Raw genomic sequence first — 26,414 nt, forward strand, 5'->3', positions numbered from 1 at the left:
TAGAGGTAGGGTGCAGGTAGGGCCTAGAGGTAGGATGCAGGTAGGGCCTAGAGGTAGGGTGCAGGTAGGGCCTAGAGGTAGGGTGCAGGTAGGGCCTAGAGGTAGGGTGCAGGTAGAGCTTAGAGGTAGGGTTGCAGGTAGTGGATAGAGGTAGGGTGCAGGTAGGGGCTAGAGGTAGGGTGCAGGTAGGGGCTAGAGGTAGGGGATAGAGGTAGGGTGCAGGTAGGGGCTAGAGGTAGGGGATAGAGGTAGGGTGCAGGTAGGGGCTAGAGGTAGGGGCTAGAGGTAGGGTGCAGGTAGGGTGCAGGTAGGGGCTAGAGGTAGGGTGCAGGTAGGGACTAGAGGTAGGGTGCAGGTAGGGGCTAGAGGTAGGGTGCAGGTAGGGCCTAGAGGTAGGGTGAAGGTAGGGGCTAGAGGTAGGGTGCAGGTAGGGGCTAGAGGTAGGGTGCAGGTAGGGCCTAGAGGTAGGGTGCAGGTAGGGCCTAGAGGTAGGGTGCAGGTAGGGCCTAGAGGTAGGATGCAGGTAGAGCTTAGAGGTAGGGTGCAGGTAGGGCCTAGAGGTAGGGTGCAGGTAGGGCCTAGAGGTAGGGTGCAGGTAGAGCTTAGAGGTAGGGTTGCAGGTAGTGGATAGAGGTAGGGTGCAGGTAGGGCCTAGAGGTAGGGTGCAGGTAGAGCTTAGAGGTAGGGTGCAGGTAGTGGATAGAGGTAGGGTGCAGGTAGGGCCTAGAGGTAGGGTGCAGGTAGGGGCTAGAGGTAGGGTGCAGGTAGGGGCTAGTAGAAGGAGCTATGGGTTACTATTTACTATTACACCAAGACCTAGTTCTCTTCACTATTGAATCTTCTTCTTGGTTTTGTCTCTCAGGACTGTCATGAACTTGGACAGAGGCGGCTTAGGACTTGCATCTGGCTTTCTGCTGCATTCAGTGGTCTGAGAGAGAGAGAAGAGAGAGAGAAGAGAGAGAGGGAACCATTTTGAAATCTTTGGAGGACTGAAGTGGTCTCTGCCAATAGCTAGGTTTCCATCCAATTGGTGACAGATGTTCATCTCTTCAAAAATTCTATAATCTGCATAAAAACAATTTAAGCACTTTCCCACCAGAGATGTTTCATTCAAATGGACTTGTTGTGGATAAAAAGCTGTGCGTGATGACATAGTTCACATAAAAATAAGTTGTGGTTAAATGCGTTTCCATTGCATTTTCAACTCCACTGACGGTTTTGTGAAAACTTTTCTTGCATTAGACTGTATAGTGAATGTGCCCACTGTGGTTTTGCCACGTGCTCTCTAGCCAACAGTTAGATACAGATACAGTGCTGGTTTATCATACATTATGAGATTATTATGGACAAAAAGAAACAGATTATTTTGATTTGTCAAACCAGGATCAAGCTCATCACTGTGCACTTTCCCCACCAAGAAAATTTCATCATCATTTATTTAATCTGTAGCCTAATAAACTGCATGTTTTCCCGAGTCAAAGTGGGAGGACCACATATCACCTGAATCCAAGTTTATTTCGATATGATGGTTATTATATCAATATCTGCACATAAAGGTGTATTTATTGTCACATGCACAAGTACAGTGAAATGCTTACTTGCTAGCACAATGAACTACAGTTAAATTAAAGCAGTCTCAGAGGCTGGCTACTGAAACGTGGTAAAACTCCCCAACACCTCATAATAGTCAGATCTCTCACTTCTTATGACCCTCAATCATTTCACCATACAACACCATATACTTGTACTTAAATTAATCCATTTATTCAGATCTTACAGAATCTCATTCAGACAACACGGATGTTGATATGATGGTTATTATGTCAATATCTGATTATAAAGGTGCTTCCACTGCCATTTCTCACATTGACACAAAAAGATCCCATCTTACCTAGCGTATTTTGTTTTGTCGACATTTGGAAAGTTTACCGACAAATGTGTTGTGTCCATCAGGCATGTCCTGACATTTTTGTGCTTTACTTGCATAACAAGGCTGGATGGAAACCTGGCTAGTGATGCTAATATACATTATTACATTCAGTAATAAGCAACAGTCTGTATGAAATTACACCCTATTCCTGTAGTACACTAGGGAGTAGAGTGTCATTTCAGACACACTTCAGAGACACATGTTAATGTTACAGTGTTCAAAAATGTTGCCAAGGGTTAAGGGGTCAAATGAACTCTGACCTTAACGGAGAAGTTGCCCTGTGTCGGTGTTGTCCCGTGGTCGTGTTCTTCAGCGGACGGGGGGATGCTGTAGAAAACAGAGGACGGAAAGACATAGGAGGGAGAGGAGCAGGAAGAGGAGGAAGAAGGGAGGGATGTGGGAGAGAGGGTGGGAGGAGGAGAGGGTTTGAGGAATTTGATTTCCGGGGCTTTGATTGCAGTGCGTCTTATCTTGAAGGTCTCTGTTTCAGGAAAGAAGGAGAGAACAGCAGACATGTTTTTTGTATTTCAGCGTCTCAGCTTTTGTCCAAATCTTTCATCTCGTTTTCCAATCATTCAATCTTACTTCTCGTCTTTAGCCCCGGAAGTCTGTGCTTTCTCTTTTTGCTCAGATTAATTTTATGTTTCTGAGCAGAACTGTCCAGAACTCCAAGTGACTGAGAAAGAGAGAGAGAGAGAGAGAAAGAGAAAGAGAGAGAGAGAGAGAGAGAGAGAGAGAGAGAGAGAGAGAGAGAGAGAGAGAGAGAGAGAGAGAAAGAGTAGAGAGAGAGAGAGAGAGAGAGAAAGAGTAGAGAGAGAGAAAGAGTAGAGAGAGAAAGAGTGAGAGAGAGAAAGAAAGAAAGAAAGAAAGAAAGAAAGAAAGAGAATAAGAACAAGAGAGTGTGAGAGAGAGAGAGAGAGAATAAGAACAAGAGAGTGAGAGAGAGAGAGAGAGAGAGAGAGAGAGAGAGAGAGAGAGAGAATAAGAACAAGAGAGTGAGATTTTTCAGTGAGTGTTTATATACCAGGGCTCTCCAACCCTGTTCCTGCAGAGCTACTGTCCTGTAGGTGTTCAACCCTAATCTAGAGCACCTGCTTTTAATAATTAGCTGGCTGTTAAGATGAAGATGAATCAGGTTAGTTACAACTGGGGTTGGAGCAAAAAACCTACAGGGGGTTATGTCTCCAGGAACAGGGTTGGACAGAGGCCTATAGACAGAGGCCTACAACTGCACTTTAAATGACTACAATGCCCACAATCCCACCGTGTGGCTCACCTTAACACAGGAGAAGTCAAGATGGTCCTTTGATTGGTTCCTTATGGGGGACTTAGAGTCATGGATGTCCTTAGATATGGGTCTGGAGTGGTCCAACTCACTCTCCTCCGCTGGATCATTGTCCAATAGTATCTTCGGTTTGATGACAGCAATTGCATCAGCTCCAGTGTCATTGTTGTTGTCTACTTCCTGTTGTCTGTTATCCGATTGGTTGTCCACAATCTCATTCGAACTTGATTGGCTGAAGTGAACATCCTCATATAAAGAATGGCCTATGTCCTCGTGGTTATGTTGAACGTCGTTGGGGAGGCGCAACTCTGGTTCAGTCTTTAATTGGTCGCCTTCATCACCACCGTGTTGGCTAGCAGCCTCTGATTGGTAAACGGACAGTGAGGGGGCGGGACTGTCCTTAATGGACAGGAATGGTGACCACTCCTCTCCTGTTAGAATCTCGTCCACCAAGCTGATGGGACTGAAGTTGAACTTGAAAGAGCTGAAGGAGCTGTAAAATAGAGGCGGAAAAACATTGAAGTCAATGGTTTCGTCACAAAATAGCACCCTATTTCCAATATAGAGCATTACATTTGAACAGGGCACTGATCAAACGTAGTGCACTATACACCATATTCCCTATAAAGTGCACTACATTTGACCTATTAGTGCACTATATAGGGAATAGGGTGCCATTTGGGTAACAACATATATATTATGTCATCTGTCATGGGTTGATGAAACCAGTGGTCACATTTCTTTAAACAAATATATATAATAACACTTTTCACAACTCTAGTTTGTAAAAAATAGAAATAAAACTCTAAACATATCATCTAAAAGGCAGTTGTTTCAAAACTTAAACACCTTCAATTGACAAAGTACAACACACAAAATTACACAGTCACTTTTTCACCACACTTAATCAGCGTTTCATCTAGAAACACAAGTGTCACGTTGTAATACATGGTCATATAAAGTAAGAGCCTTTCACAATGCAGTGCTCACATTACTTTTGATATGTTCTCATTTGTTAAAATACATTGTTCTATTACTTAATCCAACTGCTCTTAATTGATCATCACTTCAACATTTGGTAAACCTATATTGTAATTTTGAGAACTACAGAATAAAAATGTATGTTTGTAAAGTATAAACATATAAAGTATGATATACACTGAGTGTACAAAACATTAGGAGCCCCTTAATAATATTGAGTTAAACCTACTTTTGACCCTCAGAACAGCCTCAATTTGTCGGGGCATGGACTTTACAAGGTGTCGAAAGCGTTCCACAGGGATGCTGGCCCATGTTGACACCAATGCTTCCCACAGTTGTGTCAAGTCAGCTTGATGTCCATTCGGGTGGTGGACCATTCTTGATACACACGGAAAACTGTTGAGCATGAAAAACCCAGCAGCGTTGCAGTTCTTGACACACTCAAACTGGAGCACCTGGCACCTACTACCATGACACATTTCAAGGCACTTAAATCTTTTGTCTTGCCCATTCACCCTCTGAATGGCACACATACACAATCCATGTCTCATAAAAATCCTTCATTAACCTGCCTCCCCTTCATCTACACTGATTGAAAATATATATATCTGTCATTGACAAGAACAAAGATGTACTGTATGCAAAAAATGCATCACCTACACAGTAAGAATGGATCCAGAATAATGTTCTTTTTGCAAGGGGGGGGGGGGGGGGGGGGGCGTTCACACTGGTCCTACAATGCTGCACATCTCATTGAGTTCCTCCTGTCAAGGTGAAGGGATCACCTATGTCGTTGTGTGGGACAATTCACCAAATACTTGTGTAAATAGCACCAAAGCGATTGGAGAAGAAAAAAAACGAGATTGCAAAAATGCCACTTGACTGGACTAACAGCTCGGAGCACAGAATGTGCGTGTGGTGATTCAGGGCACCCAGGAAGTCATGACAGCTATGGGGAAGTAGTGTCTGAGTTACTGTAACTTCATCAACATAACACACACACACAGAGACCAAGGAATGTGTGTGCTCTGCTATGGCAAGCACAGTACCTTAAGTAAAGTCAAGGATAAAGAGAGGGTGTGGTGGATGCAAACTCCCCAAGACTCCCTTTCCATCACCACTGAAAACATCTCTCTCTCTCTCCTCCTCTTACTCCCTTTCATTCTGTCTCCCACCTCTGAAAACGTGCACGCTGTCCCACAGGCTTCCTCTCCGTCTCAGCTTGGCTCGGCGGCTCCATCGTCGGTGGAGCAGCCTCACTACTCCTCTTCTCCTCTTCGTCCTCCTCTTCCTCTATGACGGACATTTTGGTATGCAACCTTGCCGAATGTCGATCTTGACGGAGGTTCCCCTGTCAAACAGAGACCACAGCAAATAATCACACCGTGGTCACCCTAAGAAAAAAGAGGGCGACTTCGTTCTTAATCAATGTCAGATAGTCCGACTGGGTGTCGATCTTGGTCGAGGTTCACCTGTTATAACATAACACGGTAAGAGGAGAATTCTGCAATATTTGATTCATCCTTTAATGTCAGATAGTTCATTGTAGTAAAAGAGAGAATACAAATGCAATGTTGTCGCATTAAATGAGCAAGAAAGACTTACCAATGGCATTTCGCTCTCCACCTCTTTTTCTCCGTCGTCCTCCTGAATCTCTCCATTCCCTCTCTTCTCCTCTCGACTCTGCTTCCATCTGCTCATCATCTTCTTGGCAAATTTCTTCACCTTTCCTCCCTTCACTGTCTTAATATTCGGGTGCTTCGACCCAAGCACACCCCCACCACCCCATGTTGCAGCGTCCTGAACCACAACTTCATGTGTGCCTTCTAAATTCCTCCCCCCTTCCATCAAACCTCCCTCCTCCGTGTTACACCTAAACTCGGCAGGGGTTCTGGAGCTCTCGCTCCCATCTGCGATGTGTTCGCTAGGCTCTGGTGGTTCTTTGACTCCCTCTGTCTCTGGAGGTATAGACTGGAGGTCAGGGGGGATGTCTCTCGTTTCAGACCCAGAAGAGGCACTTCCATCTGGACTGTCCTGGGCTCTCCTCTCAGGTCCCTGGGGCAGAGATCTGTTTCTGTGTGGAGGTTTGGGTATAAGCGGCTTGGGTGCGATCGATTCCAATGGTTTGGGTACCCCCATTACCCCCATCCCCACCGGCTCAGAGGCTTTAGGGGGGCGCCCTATATCCTTCCCCCTCAGCTGGGAAGGGTCCTGTGTTGCCACGGACACAGTCGTCTCCAACTGCTGCACCCCCCCACCCCTCTGTGCTGTAGAGTCCAGAGTAGGATCCAGAAGGGGCTGTGAGAATCGGCGTTCTAACTTGAGGATGACAGCTGAGTACATAGACAGCCTATCCCCTGAGGATGACAGCACATCCTCCTCCTGGCCTCCAGGCCCTCTCCCATGCCCTGTAGGCCTCAGCTCACAGCCTGCGCCCTCGCCTACCACTCTCCCCAACACAGGGACACTCTGGCTAGGGTCGAGGGCTGGTGGAGGGGGCGGCGGCGGTGGCCCTGTAGGGTGTAGCGGTGGTTTAGCCTTCCTCTTGGGGGGAACAGGGGGAGGCGGTGGTCTGGCATCCAGGTCAGGGGGACAGGGTAGCAACTGCCTTCTCTCCCATCTGGGAACCACAGCAGGGGGTTCGCTGGTTTCCTCTTTCTCCTCGTCGACCAGTTTTTTCGATCCTGCGTCCAAAAATAGAATGCTGGAATTCCCCTCTTCTCTCTCCTCTGAATCCCTGTCTGATGATTCCAGATCGTTGTCCCTCTCAGTCAGAACTTCCAATTGTGGATCATTATCATCATCAACATGATCACCATTATCATCATCCTCAATCACTGAAACAAGCTTCCCTTGGAATATGAGCTCTGCATTATTGTGGTCCTGGGGGGTCACATAGAATCCCCTGTCTGTTTCCACTGAGGTTCTGAGGTGTTGGGGTGTGTTAGGGTGTGTGTTACGGTGCGTGTTAGGGTGTATGTTAGGAGGTTGATCCGTGTCTTCTGCAGTGCTCAGTCTGCGCAGCATGGACTGGATCAGAGATATACTTCCAGAGTGACTGTCTGCCTCAGACATCTAGAGAGAGAGGAATACAGAGAGATTTTTAATGTGTCCCAAATGGCACTTTATTCCCTTTATAGTGCACTACTATTAACTAGGGCCCATTCCAGATAGAGTGCCCATAGGGCTCTGGTCAAAAAGTAGTGCACTACATAAGGAATACGGTGCCATTTTGGAGGCAGTGTTGTTTCATAACCACATCCCTACAATAATAATACACTCGGTGTCTGTCTATCTGTCCGTCCGTCCCTCGACCTGTCTGTCAGCCTGTCTCTGACCAGTGTGTGTCAAAGTCAGCACAGGTCATTGATGGCATAATTTCACAGAAATGTTGACTTTGACTGAGTTTTATCAACTGAAGCTATTCACAGTTTGGATTCACTCATAATGTCCTATATGCCCCTACAGAAGCTGAACAACAACCTGTTGATGTTACTACATCCTCTCTCTCTCAGTGTAATGTTCATGCATTTCAATCACTGCAACTTCACAGTTCTTTAGAGATTTATTAGACTTAGGGTTGCAAAAATGTTGGTAAATTCCCAGGTTCTATAGAAATTCTAGTTGGAATATTCCCGGAATCAGGAGAGAATAAGCAGGGAATCCGGAGATCTCCAACCAGGATTTCTGGAAAACTCCGGAACTTTGGGAAAGTTAACAGAATTTTACACCCCTAATTAGACTTAGTCAGTAAATTTCTCTTACCGCTGTTCTATTCTCTTCCTCCGTGTTTTCTTCCCTTCATCCTCTTCTCCTCGAGCCCTCTTTGCATTGAAAGCTTTCCTCAGCTGCTTTCCTTTAATCCCTCTCTCTCTCTCTTTCCCACATGTGTTCCTAACAGACACAACTCTAACATGTCCGGATGCCTCTCTGGCTGCCTCTCTCTTCCCTCCTGCCTTCTCCCTCTGCGTGCTCGTGCATGTGTGTGTGTGTGTGTGTGTGTGTGTGTGTAATAATATCCTCATTGAAACTGCCAAAACCAGTCCTCCCCCATTCCGCGTGTCAGTGACTCAAAGTTTAACATGGCATGGCATGCTATATTAAAACACACAGTTTCGGTGATTGAGGCCCACCTTATCGCAGTGCGTGCATGGTTCCTCACACTCCTTAGCCAAATGTCCTGGCTTGCTACAGTTGTAACATTTAGGTCCCTCTCAGTCTTCTCTCTTCAGAGTTCTTTGTCTTTTCTCACCTCCACCCTTCTCTACCTCTATCCACTTTCTCAATAAGGTTGCTAAATCCTGTCCTCCTTTCTGTGCCTCTTCCTCCTTAGAAGCTCCGTTTTTCTTGGCCCCCTCCTCTCTTTTTTCTAGCTTGAGCCAGCCAAATACGAGCGGTGTCGAACCCTTCTGTCCGCTGCTTCTCTACCTTGTCCCCACAAACCCTATTTATTGATTAATCATTGATTCCAGTTTTTCTATATTTAAAGGTCAGTCAAATTCATACTTCTTCCTCCATTTTAAACAGAAATAGACATTTCTTTTATCCTTTAACTGCATATACCGCTCATCTCCTGTTAATTCCGGAACCTCCTTTGAGGATTTACTGCCCATTGTTAGTAAAACCTTGTAGTTACTATGCTTATACACATAATCTATGTGTATGTATTTCTATGATCTATGTATGTGCTCTTTTCCCGTTATCCAATTACTATAGTCGCTCTCCTGCCTGACTATGTGTGTGTCTCAATTGCCCTCAACCTTTTATAATGTGTATATCTCCTTTCCGTTAGTTTACATAGGTAGTGTCCACTGATAGTCTTGGTGGTAGCCACTGATACCTCGTGTCATCACGGACCTGGTTTACATTGGTACTGCAGATACCACGTGTCATTACGGACCTTCTTCTGTTGCCTTGGTGGCTCTACACCCAATTCCTATTTTCCAATTGCCTAGAATACTACCTATATCAGGGTTCTCTACACAAAATTCTAAAAATAGGTCACCAGGTAAGAATGCCCTGTGGGAAACCGCCCGTGCACGGTTTTCAGCAGTTCCTTGGGACGGCAGAGGCAGATATTGAGATCCGGCTCGAAGGACCATATTGTTACGAGAATTATGTTCTCAATGTTCATAAACCACTTCAATTAAACTACTCCGTCTGCAACCCCAGAATTTGTAAGTTTCTGGTTGAATGAAACAGACTGAGGCCCAGCTACGATAGTCAAAATGTTTATTCATGAGAGGGCTAGTCCGTTGTACAAAACAATTCATTTTATACTCGCTCCTTAAGATCTGTGAAGTTATTTGTATTTTTACTAATTATCTTTGAAAGACAGGGTCCTGAAAAAGGGACCTCCTTTTCCGCAGCAACCAGTGAACCGGGTCAACAGCATCAAATTAAATGAACAAATCACTGTTTAACATCTGCTAAACACATGTTTAGCAGATGTTATTGCGGGTGTAGCGAAATGCTTGTGTTTCTAGCTCTGACAGTGGCGCTGTTGCACCTTCTTCACAGCACTGTCTGTGTGGGTGGACCACATTCCCCAGTCCCAGGACACCTGCTTCTTTGTAGTGACTGGGTGTATTGACACACAATTCAAAGTGTAATGAAAAACTTCACCATGCTCAAAGGGAGGCTGTAACACAACAAAATGTGGAAAAAGTCAAGAGGTGTGAATATTTTCTGAAGGGACTGTAAATAGATGGAGCACCAATTCGCTAGCCTGGTTTTTTGATCATGCATAGTGGGTCGTTCAATGGAGTCAAGAGACTTAATTTGAAATGTTCAAATATGGAACCAAAGCGTTTGAACATTTTTTGTTCTCATCTGTTCATGCACCAGATTGGAATGCAAAGTTTGTTTGCTCAAGTAAGTAATGTTACAGCTTTCTTCATTTGTGTGTAGTTTATGCATTAACATAAAACACGACAATAACGCAAGCTAGATAGCTAGTTAACGTTACTTGGTTAGCATGCTAATGTTAGATGGCTTGCTAATGTTAGCTACTTAGCTAGCTTGAAACATGAACTTGGCAGTTGCTAGCAAGCTAAATTATGGGGAAAATGCTATTAAGTTGGCTAGTTTGCTATCCGATTGTGTCCTTGCTAGCAGAGTTATGTAGCTAGCCATCTTGCTAACAACATTGACTAACGTTATATGCACATTCAGAGGAGAAAAACGCCCATTGATTGATGTTGCAAGTCTGGGTATTAATTTCAATGTGGCGTTATTGTTTCAAACAGGGCCAGGAGAGAGACACTACAACTGGCCAACGGTGCCAAGTTTGGGCCGCAGACATGAAGGTAAGAACATAACTGTTACCAACGTAAATGTTTTTATAGACTGTCACAATAAATGTATATATAAAAATATATATAGGGGGTGGGGGAGGGAAATATGTTAACATAGTATGTCATTTCTAATACTTCCCTTGCATTTTGTATCTTCGGTGTCTGGCTGTAATACCAAGGGCCTGAAGTCGAAAGTGTGGCAGATGCTACCTAGCCACGGATGAGGGTCCAGATTCAGGTCACCCGTTACCTGAAAGGGGCCTCTGATTGTGAATGTAGGATCTGGCGGCACACAGGAGAGAGGAATCTGCTGTAGTGAGAGTCACGTTTCGGACCACCTGTTTCAAAGCCAGCCTCTACCACAATATAACCACAATACTGTTCCAACAGTTGAACCCTGGGCTGACTTTGCAACATACCCCACCCACTCTTACCATTTACTTTAATATTCTGTACACACTGAAATTACTTTATAGTGTACAGTATCATAGTACAGTACCCTCAAACACAAATGTCCCACTACACCCGATTTCCCACTAATGCAGATTTATAGGCCTAGCCCACTTCTAGGACAAAGAACAAAACTGTTACTGTCATTCACCAGTGTAAAAAACATTTCTGGGGTTAATTGAAATTGACAACAAAAAAAATGTATACAAATATACTTAATCAAAATGAATTCAAGTACTTTCAGTGATTTGTTCATTTAATTTTACCCCAACATTTTAGAATAAATCCAATTTAATATGTTGCTCAAAATGTAAGTATCTTTATTAGGATAACCAAAGAGAGACTAAATATAGTGATTTCATTTACTCAATTGTAATCATATTTCTAAAAAACGTCATTTAAGTTCTTGCAACAACTTGCCAAGTGGCTCCATTTTTCCAGGATTTTGGGTAATTCAAAAATGTTTTACTTTATGATTATTTACATTTTAGTCATTTAGCAGACACTTATCCAGAGCAGCTTACAGTTAGTGCATTTATCTCAGGCATAGTAAGTACATTTTCCTCAATTAAGTAGTTATCAGCAGTCAAGTGCGAGTGTTAACTCGATGAACGGCTAGGGGTGGGGGTGGAGGGGTACTGTGGGATTATTTAAGATACTCTTTGAAGAGGTAGGGTCTCAGACGTTTTTCGGGAAGATGGGCAGGAACTCTGCTGTCCTAGCGTCAGGGTGAAGCTTGTTCCACCATTGGGGTGCTAGGACAGAGAAGAGCTTTGACTGGACTGAGTGGGAGCTGCCCTCCCGTAGAGGTGGGAGGACCAAGAGACCAGAGGTGTCAGAACAGAGTGCTCGGGTTGGGGAGTAGGGTTTGAGCATAGCCTGGAGGTTAGAAGGGACAGTTCCCCTTGCTGCTCTGTAGGTAAGCACCATGGTCTTGTAGTGGATGCGAGCTTCGACTGGAAGCCAGTGGAGTGTGTGGAGGAGTGGGGCGACATGGGAGAACTTGGGATGGTTGAACACCAATTGGGCTGCTGCGTTCTGCATCAGTTGCAGGGTTTTAATGGCACAAGTGGGGAGCCCAGCCAACAGCAAGTCGAGAGAGATGTCTGGATTAGGACCTGCCCCCGCTTCCTGTGTGAGGTAAGGTCGCACTCTATGGATGTTGTAGAGCATGAACCTGCAGGAGCGAGTCACTGCTTTGTTTGCAGAGAACGACAGAGTGCTGTCCAGGATCAAGCCAAGGTTCTTTGCACTCTGGGAGGGGGACACAGTGGAGTTGTCATGATGGAGAAGTCTTGGAGCGGGCAGGCCTTCCCTGGGAGGAAGAGCTGCTCCGTCTTGTTGAGGTTGAGCTTGAGGTAGTGGGCCGACATCTAAGCTGAGATGTCCCCCAGGCATGCAGAGATGCGTGTCAGCACCTGGGTGTCAGAAGGGGGTAAAGAAAAGTAATTGAGAGTCGTCCACATAGCAATGATAGGTCAACACCATGTGAGGATATGACGGAGCCGAGTGACTTGGTGTACAGAGAGAAAAGGAGAGGGCCTAGAACCGAGCCCTGGGGGACACCAGTAGTGAGAGCAGGAGAGGAGGGTCCAATGATTCACCGTGTCAAGGCAGCAGATAAATCTTAAGAGGATGAGAACAGAGGAGAAATAGTCAGCTTTGGCAGTTTGGAGAGCCTCCATGATGCAGAGGAGAACGATCTCAGGTGAGTGACCCATCTTGAAGCCTGACTGGTTAGGGTCAAGAAAATCATTCTGAGAGAGATAAGAGAGTTGGTCATAGACAGCATGCTCAAGTGTTTTGATAAAAGAAAGAAGGGATACCAGCCTATAGTTTTTGACGTCAGAGTGGTTGAGTGTTGGTTTCTTGAGGAGGGGAGCGACTCTGGCCATCTTGAAGTCAGTGGTCAGGGATTTGTTGATGAGGGAAGTGAGGAATGGAAGAAGGTTTCCAGAGAAGGTCTGGAGATGGGGTCGAGCGGGTAGGTACTCGGGCAACCGGACATGACCCATCGCAGGATTTCATCTGGAATGCATGTTTGAAGTAAGAAAGTATATTTCTATATCAGTATTAAGCAGCTTGTTATGCCATGCGGTGTAATGGATCTTGATGAATGGATATCAAAACTGTCAATAATAAAGCTGTATACAAACATGGTCTCTTTCTTGCTTTCTTGAGTAAGGCAGCTCCAAAATGCAGGTGTTTCAGTCTAGCTCAGTGCTTTCTGTGGTGGAGGGTCAGCCAGCGGAAACTAGGAAGCTGAAAATATTTGGCATGGGCCCTCAGATCCTAAAAAAGTTATACAGCTGCACCATCGAGAGCATCTTGACTGGCTGTATCAACACTTGGTATGGCAACTGCTTGGCATCCAATGCAAGGCACTACAGAGTGTAGTGCGTACGGCCCAGTACATCACTGGGGCCGAGGTCCCTGCTATCCAGGAACTCTATACCATGTGGTGTCTAAAAGGAAGGCTCCATCATTTACGGTGGTACAGCCTCTGCAGAAGTCAGGGCATTCATACTTCTTGCGCTTCACAGCGCAGTGCAGAGCTGTTGTGAAGGAAGAGAGTTTGTGTTTATACAGGATTTCCTGCCCCCACCTACCGTCAACCAATCATGTCAATGCAGAGCTATACGGAGCCATCCGTTACAGAATTTGGGAGCTCAATTTGGCCGCTGTGTGCCTCCGGAGGCTACGCAATTGTGTCACACCCTCCATACGGAGTCTAAGACCACATTTTCAGATCAAGCAGAAGTTGTCTCCTACACTGACACCCCAACACACACATGCATACTGATGCCACACACACACTTTCACACTCACCCCCTACGTTGCTGCTACTATCTATTATATATATCCTATTGCCTAGTCATTTTACCCCTACCTATATGTACAGTAAATAGCTACTTCAATCAACAACAAAAATGATACTTTAAAGACAATGTTTTTATATATTTTCAAATGTTTTACTTTTATGTTTAGATCCAAATATATTCAAGTATACATGAAGGTGTCTGTAATAGAATAAACTTGGCAAAAGCAAATGTAGACATTAATAAACGCATATCAAAACTTCCTACATATTTTTCTTAAACGTGGGGGAGTGCCAAGATGGAGGCACGGGGTCGTCAAAACAGTGCCCATTAGTAATCTAGTGTATAAATCATTGGCGCCATCATGTGATTCCAATCCCGGAAAAACAACATAAAAAGTTTGTGTCGCAACTTGCTCTGTCAAAACGTTTCATTTTCCATTCTTTCTAAAACAATTATTGTACGAATGCGTTGGACTATATGATATAATAATGAAGTCTGCATTGTTACACGTTTTAGTGCCCTTTTGTGTTTGTGTCGTTTTGGCGAACTCTGGTCTATTCAACAGCGTTTTAGTCGACATGAGCTATGATCACTACGCCGAGAAGACAGTTGACTACCTACCCTGTTACCTGGCAATGCCATTCAACTCCTTGGTCAATTTGGGATACATTTTCATGGGCATTTACTGGCTACTTCAACGGACGGACGGTAAAAGAGACACTAGGGCAGATTACGTCAAAGACATGTTCGCACTCATGGCCATTGCCTACGCACCCGTGCAGTGGGTGCGCCTCGCGACTCTCCTTCGTGCGCCCGCTGTTTTGGACCAGTGGTTCACGCTTCCCATCTTCGCGTGGGTGCTGGTGTGGTGCGATTTTATCGAGCACGGTTGGCGGCCACGGTACATGTTAACGGTCGAGGTATGCTCCATTCTCAGCTATGGTCTTTCGCTGGTGCACGACCAAGGGTTCGAGGTGGCCCTCGGATGTCATATGGCATTCGCGGTCATCAAAGGTGTAGGGGTAAACCGTAACCATGGGGACTGCCACTCCCGGAGATACCTGGGTCTTGCGGTACTGTCCTGTAGTGGTTTCGTGTTGCTGAAACTGTTGGATCACACCCTGGCCCGGTACCGACCGTTCCAACATCTCACTGGACACTTCTGGTCCAAAGTGTGTGACATTCTGCAGTTCCACTACACTTTCTGCTTTCTCACGCGCTTCACCAAAACGGACTGAATAAGTCTGTCCATGGATGATCAATGGCAATAGATCTGAGTCTGTCTGCAACTAATGTGTGTTAATTCATTCAATTGTCTTCATGGACTTAAGGGAGCAGAAATTGTGTCGAAGAAACAACCCACTTCAAGGACAAATGACAACTGTGTAGGTCATTCACTGAAGTTATATATCTAGATAGTAGGTCAATCACACCTAATTCAGAATTGAAAAGAAATGTAGGTACAGGTAGGCTGGTTTGATAAAATGCAGAGGGGAAAAGGCAGCAAGAACTGAGTCAGCCAATGATTTAAGACTGATGAAGATATATATTTGTTTTTTCTTTGTAATTTTAACCAATGCACGACATCGCGTTCGTTAACATCTAATCTCCTAAGAGATCAACATCAGTGCAACATATATTTCCAACAAATGTGTAAATATGTCAAAACAATCATTGTCATAATATCTCAAATTGGAGGAATTAAAACTGTTTTATGAGAAATCTTTTAGCCACCAACTTGGCATAATTTATTTTGTGGTCAATCTTTACAATTCCAACTTTGTCATGCTTGTCAGCACAGGCTCAGAGAATAATAACTTCCTACTGGTCCAGAACAGAGCAAGTCCCGCCTCCCGGAAGTCCTGATTGGCACAGTAGATAATGGGGTTCAACCCGCAGTCTAGGTAGGACATCACTGATGACAGGGTTCTCAGCCAATCAGGTGCAGGGGATAGGTCCAGTCTACCCAGGAGAATCAACTGTGGGGAAGTAAGGGTAAAAAATAACCATTGGCTTCAGGGAGGAGAATGGCAAAATTAATCTGAAGAGAGTGTGTGTCTGTGTCACCTCAGACACAGCGAAGGGAGTGTAGCAGAACAGGTAGAAGGCCACAATCAGAGGAGTGACAGAGGAGAGGTCATCTGGGTCACTATGAAGGAGAGAGGGAAAGAGAGCCGTTACTGAGGAAGGTACTAATCTGGGTGCCTCTCATTCTATGTGAGGTTGCTTTCTCTATTCATCGCCTTTCCATCATCTGCACTGATCTGTAATTTTTGAGTATATGTGAATGGAACCTCCATTTCTAGCTTGAATAAGATACTTTGGTAAAGCAAGAATGGTGTGCATGCATCAGGAAATTGATGTGCAGTTATTTCACATCAATGCAGATGATGTAAACGAGACGAGGGGGAGGTGACCATTTCAGACTATTACAATGCACCCAAATGCTCACAAATCACAACACATACCTGTCGCAGTTCCTCTTGCAGCCAGCAGTGGTGAAGAGAGAGCAGAAAAGGATGAGGATGAAGGGGAGGAAGATGCAGATGGAGAAAGCACAGAGGATATAGACTAGCATGTCAGAGTAACTGCTCTCCCAGAACACTGCACACAGCATCTCTGAAGGGTCGTACCTGAGAGTTAGAGAGAGACAGAGAGTTCAGAGGCAGGGACGGACCGGACCAAATTCGGCCTGGACAAATCTAACAGACCTGCCTATTTTTTTCCTTGAGGGCCTGACACCAGCCCATTTTTTCCCTTGGGCCCCCATTATTGGCCAAATAATTCTAATTCTGTGCAAAACCCCTCATTTAGATTGCTAACTGGGCTAAAGATAGACCAGAGTACATTGATGGAAGAGAAGATAAATTAACAATGACCTAGTCTTCCTCACTGTATGTCTAGTATGACCCAAAAGCTACAAGACACCACAACCCTCCCTCACCTGATCCAGTTGTAGACCACAGGGATGCTCCCAAACACCACCCCTGTCAACCAGGAAGCCAGGCAAGCCAGAGCCACGACAACAGAGGCGCCTCTTCCTGTGGAGGCCACGACCTTGGCTCGCTGTACGCAGAGAATTGCTGTGGAGAGTGGAGGAATTCGTTTTTTTTTAAAGTAGTGCACTACATAGGCAATAGAGTGCCATTTGGGACAAACCTTAGATGTAAGTGGATTGAGGATTGTTGAATTGGATGTAAAATATGCATGTGTGAGGAGAGGAGTGGGTGTTTAGAAGTGAATAGTGAGAATGGAAATTGTGTGTGTAGAGAAGTTGGTTAGCGCATTACGTGGTCATCAAAGTCAGTCCCGTAACACTATTGTTTCTCCAAGTGAAATGCGGATTCAAAACGCCTACAACCTAGGCCCAGGAGAGTCTCACCTATGCTTCCAATAGAGGAAGTGATGAAGGCGAATTTGAGCAAGCTGACGACCTCGCACCATGGTGACCTCTGACCCTTAGTCAACATAGCCAATAGGGAGCCAGAGATGATGAGCAGGGAGGAGCCAAGGTCGGAGAGGGTCAGACTGACGAATGGGACCCAGTATCTACAGGGAAACCGACCCCTACACTAAGAAAGAGACGGAGAGAGAGATTATTCTATTTCAAGCTTTTTTTATATATGTATATATATATATATATATATATATATATATATATGGGCTCTGCTCTTTGGCATTGCTCAGTGTCTCTTCATCAGCAGATAGAGCTTGTTTGTACTGTGACATTTTGTAAAAGAGTGCCACCATCAGGCAGGCTTATGTAAACTATAACGCACTCACAGAAGTAAGCTACAGTCAGAACACTGGGTTACAAAGAGGATATACGAGTCCTTGGTTAGATCTCCTAACAGTATGTCAGGGAGAGAAGTGTGTGTGTAGTCACACACACACTCAGAGTTAATAAGAGTTACCTACCATGATTTTTACCAGTAGTACCAGACAGTTCCCAATGACCCCCAGCACCATCTCCACGCTCAGAACTGCCACCAGCACTGACCTCTCAACCCTTGTCCAGGACCGCTCCAACACTACCGATGTGCTGCTGTTGGCCCAATCGTTCACTGAGCGATGGAGAAGAGAAAGAACAGTGATTATAAGTTATAAAGATATAAATGAATGCAGTCAATTACTGTTGGTTAGTCAAATTATACAATCTTGAAAGCCTCACAATGTGTAGAGAAATCATTGCTATTATAGAATAATTCATGTAATTGTAATACAGTACCGTACTTACTTTTAAGACGGCTGGTTAGAGTCCACAACCATGAGGAGATAGAGGGAGTTATGGATGGGAGAGTGAAGATTACACAAAGTGAGACCGTCATCAAAAACAATCTCCAATTAAAACTATCCTGCTTCATTAGCCACTGGCAAATCCCTTATTAAGCATTGTGTGAGTGTGTGTGTGTGTGTGTGTGTTTATTTATTTTTATTTATTTATTTTACCTTTATTTAACTAGGCAAGTCAGTTAAGAACAAATTCTTATTTTCAATGACGGCCTAGGAACAGTGGGTTAACTGCCTGTTCAGGGGCAGAACGACAGATTTGTTCCTTGTCAGCTCGGGGATTGGAGCTGTGTGTGTGTGTGTGTGTGTGTGCGTGTGTAAAATATCACTACTAAATACTGAATGAAGCACAATCAATTCAAAACAACAACAATACATTTAATAATTTCACGTAGCACTGTATTTTAGGACAGAAAATCATATTTTCAAACTTTTGACCTTACCACCTGTGCCACAACAAAAATGGCAACTTTTTGACATCCAACGCCACATTTCTGTCATAACGTTCTTTCACTTCCTGCCCACGCAAATTGCACTTCTCAAATCGTCCGCTGTTCTGGTTTAGAAGGCCAAATAGCGACACGTCGGTGAGTTTTACGTTATTTTATCAACTACATACTTATTTGCAATGGTTTTAAAGATATTTTACAACACATAATATCTTTGTTGATATTTCTACTGCCTGTTGGTACTTGTATGACCGCTGCTTTTACAGCTAAAGCTACATAACGTCAGTCATTGGAAAAGTCCTTGAGGATTTTATGGCTAACCGGTTGTTGCTAGCCGGCTCGCCAATGCTTGTTAGTACCTATCTAACAACATGCATTTGTCATAGCGTAAAGCGTTTTGGTAGTAATACATTTTGCTACAATATATCATGTCACGCAGTAAAAATTGCGTTGAACAGGGCCTGGGTCACCTGGGTAGACGGTTGGCTTTTGTTTTGTGGGAAAACATTTGTCTTGCTAGAACACTCATGCCCTCAACTAGCAAGCTAACGTACTAACTAACCTATGCTGTTAACAGATATTCATTTTAGTGTAGTAACGTCTTCTCTCTGTCGTCACAAGGACCAGCAGAGCGCTTGACATAAGGGTCATAATAACAAATACTGTATACCAAACAAAGTTAAGGACGTGCACTTCAACATTTTACATAAGATATATCCATGTAATTCTATGATATCCAAATGTGTGGCTATTGATGATATCTGCGTTTTCTGTGAAAAAGGTGAGAATCTGTCTCACTTGTTCTTTGAATGTAAATTTGTGTTAGAATTTTGGGGAAACCTTGCTAAATACATATTTACCATTATGAACACTGCCTATGTTTTTGACATGAAAGATATGTTACTATTGCAATGATAACAAGACCACTGAAATGATTGTTAATTTTTTTATTTTTTATTATTGTTGTCAAATACTTCATACACAAACACAAATTCCAAAATTCTATACCAAAATTACACATTTTTCTGATTGAATTTAATTATCTTATTAAAACATTAACCCTAGTGAATAACAACACGAATAACATCTTCCTGAATCTTTATCATATTATTTCAGAGTAAATACAATTGCACTAAAATGGTTTTCTTTTTTGTATTATTTTATTGATATTTTTTGTATGTTTGAGTATTTTCTTGTTAATACCTGTGTTTTTTGTTAGACATGTTTGATGTAGCAATGTAAGCGGCTTTTTGTATTATGAATACATTTTTTAAATAAAAGAGTAAAGGGTAATAATCACACACAAACGATTTTAGTAACAAGAACACATACTAACCTCTTAGCTATGGAACTTAGTTAGCTATCTACCTATGGTTTGTTTGTTGACAAACAGACAAGTTATTTGGATGATAACATAAGGCACATCTTTACATTATGTCATGACAAACAAAGTAAGACCAATACAGGTTTTCTGAATGAGTGCAATGTATGATCTGGCAACAGGTTTCAATAGGTCAGTGACCTTTAAAAAATAAAAATTATATGCCAATTTATATGCACATACCCTGTATTGCACTTGCGTGTCACATGATTAATAATTACTTGTTTCTGTTTTTCTTTCTCTACCTCTTCCTGTGTTGTTGACGTGTTCCAGACATGTCTGCGGCGTTGCGTGTACTATATTCCGTGTCCCGGCCAGGTAAGACCTCACCTGAGGGAGGGATGGATATTGATGGTGTGGTGCACTGCTTTGGTGATAGAAAAGTCACTCTGGTCATCAACAGTTCAAGAGGAAATTTAGGCAATACTTAGTTATTTGAGGTAAACAGTGGATACAGATACCCTCAACACATCTCAACTATCTATGAAGATACTGATTGTAGGTCGCTCTGGATAAGAGTGTGTGCTAAATGCTCTCAATGTAATAATTTAAGACGAGTCAATGCTGTTAGCTGTCATTGAAGTCTACTTGCTAATTGTTGACCTCTTGTGGTGAAAACACTTCCCCGGTAGCTCCATTCCATCCTCTGCCCTTTAGGTCATAATTTGACTCCTCCCCCCCCACAGGCGCCTTTGCGGCTGGACACAATCTGGTGCGTCCAATCAGTCTGTCGGCCCAGAGAGAGGGATTCAGTAAGTACGATCTCTTACCCCGGCTCTCAAGGTGCGTTCGTTTTGCATGACTGGGTGGGCGGCATTCCATTAGTCCTAAAGGGAAATCCCCACCCATCTGGGGCACCTGGGAATTCAAAACGAGCACACCCAGTGTCTCTCATATACACCTGACCACTGTGATCCCCACACAGCTGCACTTTGTTTGCCTTTGATTAGTATGAATGTTCAGACACTCTCTCAACATTAATCTCCCTGTCTTTGTCTCTCTACCTCCATCTCTTTCTCCCTCCCTCTCGCCTTCTCCCTTCCTCTCTCTGTAGAGTATGTGAATGCTCAGGATCTGCCCACAGACATGAAGTCCATAACAGACCGAGCCGCTCAGACTCTGCTGTGGACAGAGCTCTTCAGAGGTCAGTTTTACTCCTGACTCTTCGTGACACCAACCCCCATGTCTGAAACGGTGCTGTATTCCCTATATAGTCCACTACTTTTGACCAGGGCCAGCAGGGTGTCATTTCAGACACAGCCACTGAATTTTGTTGCTATTTTGCAAACTCCTGTGACACATTTCATAGGGGTTGACAAGAGGGCACCAAAAGATCAGGGATCAGCCTTTCAATGACTGTGATAAAGGCTACATACTGACAAAGTAGAGTTTACCTTAAATCTGTACGGTGCCATTTTGGATGCAGCCAGTGCAGTGTATAATATCACTTCCTGCTTCTTGCTCCCCCAGGATTGGGCATGACCATGAGCTACCTATTCAGAGAGCCGGCCACCATAAACTACCCGTTTGAGAAGGGGCCCCTGTCGCCCCGTTTCCGCGGTGAGCATGCCCTGCGCAGGTACCCCTCTGGAGAGGAGCGCTGCATCGCCTGCAAGCTGTGTGAAGCCATCTGCCCTGCCCAGGTACATAGAAACACACCTGTGACCTGTTGCACCAGTTGGGTGTAAAAACGTGGTCACGCCAGGTGTAGCTACGGCAGACTTTGTGATCAGAATTCACACCTGTTTGCACCAATCCAAAATAAGACTTGTCGTAGCTTAGTCCAGTGTAAGCATGAGATTTAATGCTTCATAATGATGGTTGCTAGGCTGCGCCCGTTACTAGGCTGTTGCCATCCCCGTGGCAGTTCTAAACTTTGCAAGGCATGTCACTTCCATAGAAAGAACAGTCCATCCCTTTGCATAGCCCACCACAATGCATGAACCTTTTCTTAACCACAACTAGATGGATCCAGAAAGAGTTACTGTGGGAATTAATATGATATCTTTTTTTAACTTCTATTTAAATCGGGAGCCCATTGAGACAAGGGTCTCATTTTCAATAGTGCCCTGAGGACAACATATTCAACTCCAACATTCCCCCATAAAGTGTGTGTATATCACATGGATTATTTATTTATTTTACATTTAACCTTTATTTAATAGGCAAGTCAGTTAAGAACAAATTCTTATTTTACAATGATGGCCCACTGGGGAACAGTGGGTTAACTGCCTTGTTCAAAGGCAGAACAACAGGTTTTTACCTTGTCAGCTCGGGGTTTTGATCCAACAACCTTTCGGTTACTGGCACAACGCTCTAACCACTAGGCTAACTGTCAGAATCGTGTAGTAACCAAAAACTTATGATGGAAATATCTAAATATATTTTAGGTTCTTCAAAGTAGCCACCAATTGCCTTTATGACAGCTTTGCACACTTGGCATTCTCTCAACCAGCTTCACCTGGAATGCTTTTCCAACAGTCTGGAAGGAGTTTCCCCATATACTGAGTACTTGTTGGCTGCTTTTCCTTCACTCTGCGATCCAACTCTTCCCAAAACATCTTAATTGGGTTGAGGTTGGGTGATTGTGGAGGCCAGGTAATCTGATGCAGCACTCTCACTCTCCTTGGTCAAATACTGCTTACACAGCCTGGAAGTGTTGGGTCATTGTCTTGTTGGAAAAACAAATGATAGTCCCACTAAGGGCAAACCAGATGGGATGGCGTATTGCTGCAGAATGCTGTGGTAGCCATACTGGTCAAGTATGCATTGAATTCTAAATAAATCAGTATCACCAGCAAAGCACCCTCACACCTCCTCCTCCATGCTTCACAGTGGGTACCACTTATAGGGTCATCATCCATGCATCTCACAAAGACATGGCGGTTGGAACCAAAAATCGAAAATTTGGACTGATTAGACCAAAGGACAGATTTCCACCAATCTAATGTCCATTGCTTGTGTTTCTTGGTCCAAGCAAGTCTCTTCTTATTATTGGTGTCCTTTAGTAGTGGTTTCTTTTCAGCAATTTTGTGACTGCACTTGAAGAAACTTTAAACGTACTTGAACTTTTCCATATTGACTGACTTTCAGGACTTAAATTAATGATGGACTGTCATTTCTCTATTTATTTAAGCTGTTCTTGCCATAATATGGACTTGGTCTTTTACCAGATAGGGCTATCTTCTGTATACCACCCCTACCTTATCACAACACAACTGATTGGAACGCAGGACACGCTAGATAATATCTAGTATTATCTAGTATTATCATCAACTAGTGATTTATGATTGTTTTTTATAAGATACGTTTAATGCTAGCTAGCAACTTACCTTGGCTTACTGCATTCGTGTAACCGGCAGTCTCCTTGTGGAGTGCAACGAGAGAGAGGCAGGTCGTTATTGCGTTGGACTAGTTAACTAATGTTGGAAGATTGGATCCCCCGAGCTGACAAGGTGAAAATCTGTAGTCCTGCCCCTGAACGAGGCAGTTAACCCACCGTTCCTAGGCCGTCATTGAAAATAAGAATGTGTTCTTAACTGACCTGCCTAGTTAAATAAAGTTTTTTTTTTTTTATCGGCGCCCAAAAATACCAATTTCCGATTGTTATGAAAACTTGAAATCGTCCCTAATTAATCGGCCATTCCGATTAATCGGTCGACCTCTAGTCTAGATGACTCATCTGTTATTTACCATGATAGCATGTTATGTAGCGTATAACAAGTTGATGATTTTGCTGTTTACTCCTGACCAAAAGCCGATGACTTGTCCGATGTGATTCTGTTTCAACGAATCTCCGTCTGTATATTTGGTCTCTGGCTGGGAAAATAAGTGGAGGTGGCAGCTCATTTATTCATTAATTTAGTTTCTGATCATCTATTCACTGATCAGAAACATTTTAGCATGCTATAATGTTGCCCAAATCTACAGTATTATTTTGCTAATGTCTCGTGCATAGGCAACTCCAAAAGTCAGCGCAGGTTGTGAAATACGAACGCGAGATTCACATGCTTTTGAAAATGGATGACTGTTAATTCTATCGGTATTGTGAAGACAGTCTGATTTGAACACCCTACGCCGCCTGCTCCCTGCTAGACCACAAATAGAAGGCTTGCTCCCAGGTGATGCAACGGGTATGCTCCCAGGTGGTGCAACGGGTATAGTTTTTTTGGGTCCGGCGTTGAGCGCATTTTACATCTGACATAGTTACGGCCCAACTGGAGCAACTGGCCCCTGTAGTGTTTACACTCCTGTACTATTCACATCTGCATATCCCTAACCCTCCCAGGGCATCAAAACACCTGCACTTTGCAACGGAAATACCTCCATGGCTGCGTCCAAAATTGGTGCACCCTATAGGCCCTGGTCAAAAGAAGTGCACCGTTTACCGTTTCCTATGTCTGCTATACCACAATACCTTCAGGCTCACTGCCCTAAACGTGATTTACCCACCCCCCATTACATAGGCCATCACCATCGAGGCAGAGCCCCGATCGGACGGCAGCAGGAGGACAACGCGCTACGACATCGACATGACCAAGTGTATTTACTGTGGCTTCTGCCAGGAGGCCTGTCCTGTTGACGCCATCGTGGAGGTGAGCTGGACCTTCTACCTCTCTACTGTGGCCGGTGTCCCAAATGGCACCCTATTCCCTACTTTGTGCGTTACATTTGACCAAAAGGAAATAGGGTGCCATTTGGCACAAAACCCCTCTACCAACCCCTCTTCCTCTGTAGATGTCTGGCTGTTCAGATCCCTGTGACTGAAGTTGGCGTAAAGGACCTGTAAAACTATTTGGTTTGGTGTCTCCACTCTCATGCTTCTTCCACCCTCTTTCACCTCTCTCTCCCTTAGGGCCCCAACTTTGAGTTTTCCACAGAGACTCATGAGGAGCTGCTCTACAACAAAGAGAAACTGCTCAATAACGGAGACAAGTGGGAGGCTGAGATTGCTGCCAACATACAAGCTGATTACCTCTATCGATAGACTGACTGGTGCGCAGATACACACCCACACACCGACTGACTGACCATACTCTGTTGATAACCATGAAACGCACACAGATACGGTATGACAGACTGGCACACACATTGTATAGATATTCGTCAGCCTCTTTGACACAGACACACGTCCATTCATACTGTACAGTTGATCCAGATCAATGGTTCACACCCAGATGTGTTTCCAGAGATCCAGACAGCACTGTTTTATCTATATTGCATATATCTATACTGCATAAATATTGAATGGGACAAATAAACAGCTCTCCAGAACGAGGTCTGTGTGGACCACTGTATTTATAAGCTCAGTTCACCCACAGAGAGAAGCACCCTCAGTCTCCTGTACCGGCAGCCCGCCCACATACATTCAATAGGGATACGTTGTGGAAATTTGCAGAAAGAAATGACATGAATAGAATTGACATGATTCTTTATTCTACTTGTCAGAGAGGCATGTTTGTTCTACGTACCATATTTCAATCTGAATGTTCCACAGTGCTGTGCCCTACTGAACACACCCCTTATGTGTTTCTTCAACAGTACTGTTTATCTGATTCGAGGGAAGATATTGCCCCTAACCACAGACCTAGGATCAGATTTAAGTAACCTTAACCATTAGGGGCAAGGAAAAAAATCTAACCATGTGTTAGTGGTTAGGGACAACTACCTACTTTGTCCCAAATGGCATCTTACCTGCTATATAGTGCACTACTTTTGACCAGGGCCCATAAGATTCTGGTCAAAAGTAATGCGCTATTTAAGGAATAGGGTGCCATTTGGGATGCAGTCCTACTGTTTTTAAGGGCAGAGTGTTATCATTTGGTCAGAAAGCATTACACAACCAGTTGGTACATGATACTCAGGCTTAATTATAATATCCTCAAACTAGTAGATATATTAGCCTGCTGCAAACAAAGTTAAATGGGGGTTTGTTGTCATGAGAATTGTACAAAGGTTAAATACCTGTGGACTTCAAATTATGAAGAATAAATATTGTTCTGTCCGAAGTTTTCAAATGGCGTGCAGTGTTGTCTTTTAAAGTCCCAATGCAGTCCAAATGTGATTTCCTGTGTTTTTTTTGTTTTTGTATTTTAAATATACACTGCTCAAAAAAATAAAGGGAACACTAAAATAACACATCCTACATCTGAATGAATGAAATATTCTTATTAAATACTTTTTTTCTTTACATAGTTGAATGTGCTGACAACAAAATCACAAATTATCAATGGGAATCAAATTTAATCAACCCATGGAGGTCTGGATTTGGAGTCACACTCAAAATTAAAGTGGAAAACCACACTACAGGCTGATTCAACTTTGATGTAATGTCCTTAAAACAAGTCAAAATGAGGCTCAGTAGTGTGTGTGGCCTCCACGTGCCTGTATGACCTCCCTACAACGCCTGGGCATGCTCCTGATGAGGTGGCGGATGGTCTCCTGAGGGATCTCCTCCCAGACCTGGACTTAAGCATCCGCCAACTCCTGAACAGTCTGTGGTGCAACGTGGCGTTGGTGTATGGAGCGAG

At 43.9% G+C, this 26,414-nt stretch overlaps 4 protein-coding genes and 1 long non-coding RNA gene across 5 annotated transcripts; 3 read left to right on the top strand and 2 right to left on the bottom strand.

Annotated features, from left to right (window-relative positions):
- Nucleotides 1–566: 566 nt before the first annotated feature.
- On the bottom strand, nt 567–8,185 carry si:dkey-9i23.6 (uncharacterized). Its single transcript, XM_020496057.2, has 7 exons — nt 7,962–8,185; nt 5,802–7,271; nt 5,372–5,547; nt 3,207–3,708; nt 2,516–2,606; nt 2,191–2,411; nt 567–928 (listed from the first exon to the last, which is right to left on the bottom strand). Exons 2-7 carry the CDS (start codon nt 7,269–7,271, stop codon nt 830–832), a joined length of 2,559 nt encoding a protein of 852 aa, XP_020351646.1. The 5' UTR covers nt 7,962–8,185; the 3' UTR covers nt 567–829.
- A 1,538-nt stretch (nt 8,186–9,723) lies between these two features.
- On the top strand, nt 9,724–11,244 carry LOC109900366 (uncharacterized). Its single transcript, XR_002256595.2, has 3 exons — nt 9,724–10,070; nt 10,445–10,504; nt 10,672–11,244. It is a non-coding gene; the product is annotated as an uncharacterized LOC109900366 (long non-coding RNA).
- Nucleotides 11,245–14,142: 2,898 nt separating this feature from the next.
- tmem187 (transmembrane protein 187) lies at nt 14,143–15,486 on the top strand. Its single transcript, XM_020497190.2, has one exon. It carries the CDS (start codon nt 14,253–14,255, stop codon nt 15,000–15,002), a length of 750 nt encoding a protein of 249 aa, XP_020352779.1. The 5' UTR covers nt 14,143–14,252; the 3' UTR covers nt 15,003–15,486.
- Nucleotides 14,256–17,153, bottom strand: si:dkey-9i23.8 (uncharacterized). The gene is made up of 5 exons (XM_031837784.1): nt 17,055–17,153; nt 16,709–16,847; nt 16,233–16,397; nt 15,832–15,913; nt 14,256–15,743 (listed from the first exon to the last, which is right to left on the bottom strand). The coding sequence occupies exons 3-5, from the start codon at nt 16,379–16,381 to the stop codon at nt 15,531–15,533; spliced, it is 444 nt and encodes a 147-aa protein (XP_031693644.1). The 5' UTR covers nt 16,382–16,397; nt 16,709–16,847; nt 17,055–17,153; the 3' UTR covers nt 14,256–15,530.
- Nucleotides 17,154–18,557: 1,404 nt separating this feature from the next.
- ndufs8a (NADH:ubiquinone oxidoreductase core subunit S8a) lies at nt 18,558–25,901 on the top strand. The gene is made up of 7 exons (XM_020497191.2): nt 18,558–18,641; nt 20,158–20,202; nt 20,571–20,636; nt 20,939–21,028; nt 21,355–21,527; nt 24,351–24,479; nt 24,740–25,901. The coding sequence occupies exons 2-7, from the start codon at nt 20,160–20,162 to the stop codon at nt 24,869–24,871; spliced, it is 633 nt and encodes a 210-aa protein (XP_020352780.1). The 5' UTR covers nt 18,558–18,641; nt 20,158–20,159; the 3' UTR covers nt 24,872–25,901.
- Nucleotides 25,902–26,414: the final 513 nt, after the last annotated feature.

The sequence above is a fragment of the Oncorhynchus kisutch genome, linkage group LG12, assembly GCF_002021735.2.
Source record: "Oncorhynchus kisutch isolate 150728-3 linkage group LG12, Okis_V2, whole genome shotgun sequence".
Classification (NCBI taxonomy): Eukaryota; Metazoa; Chordata; class Actinopteri; order Salmoniformes; family Salmonidae; genus Oncorhynchus; species Oncorhynchus kisutch.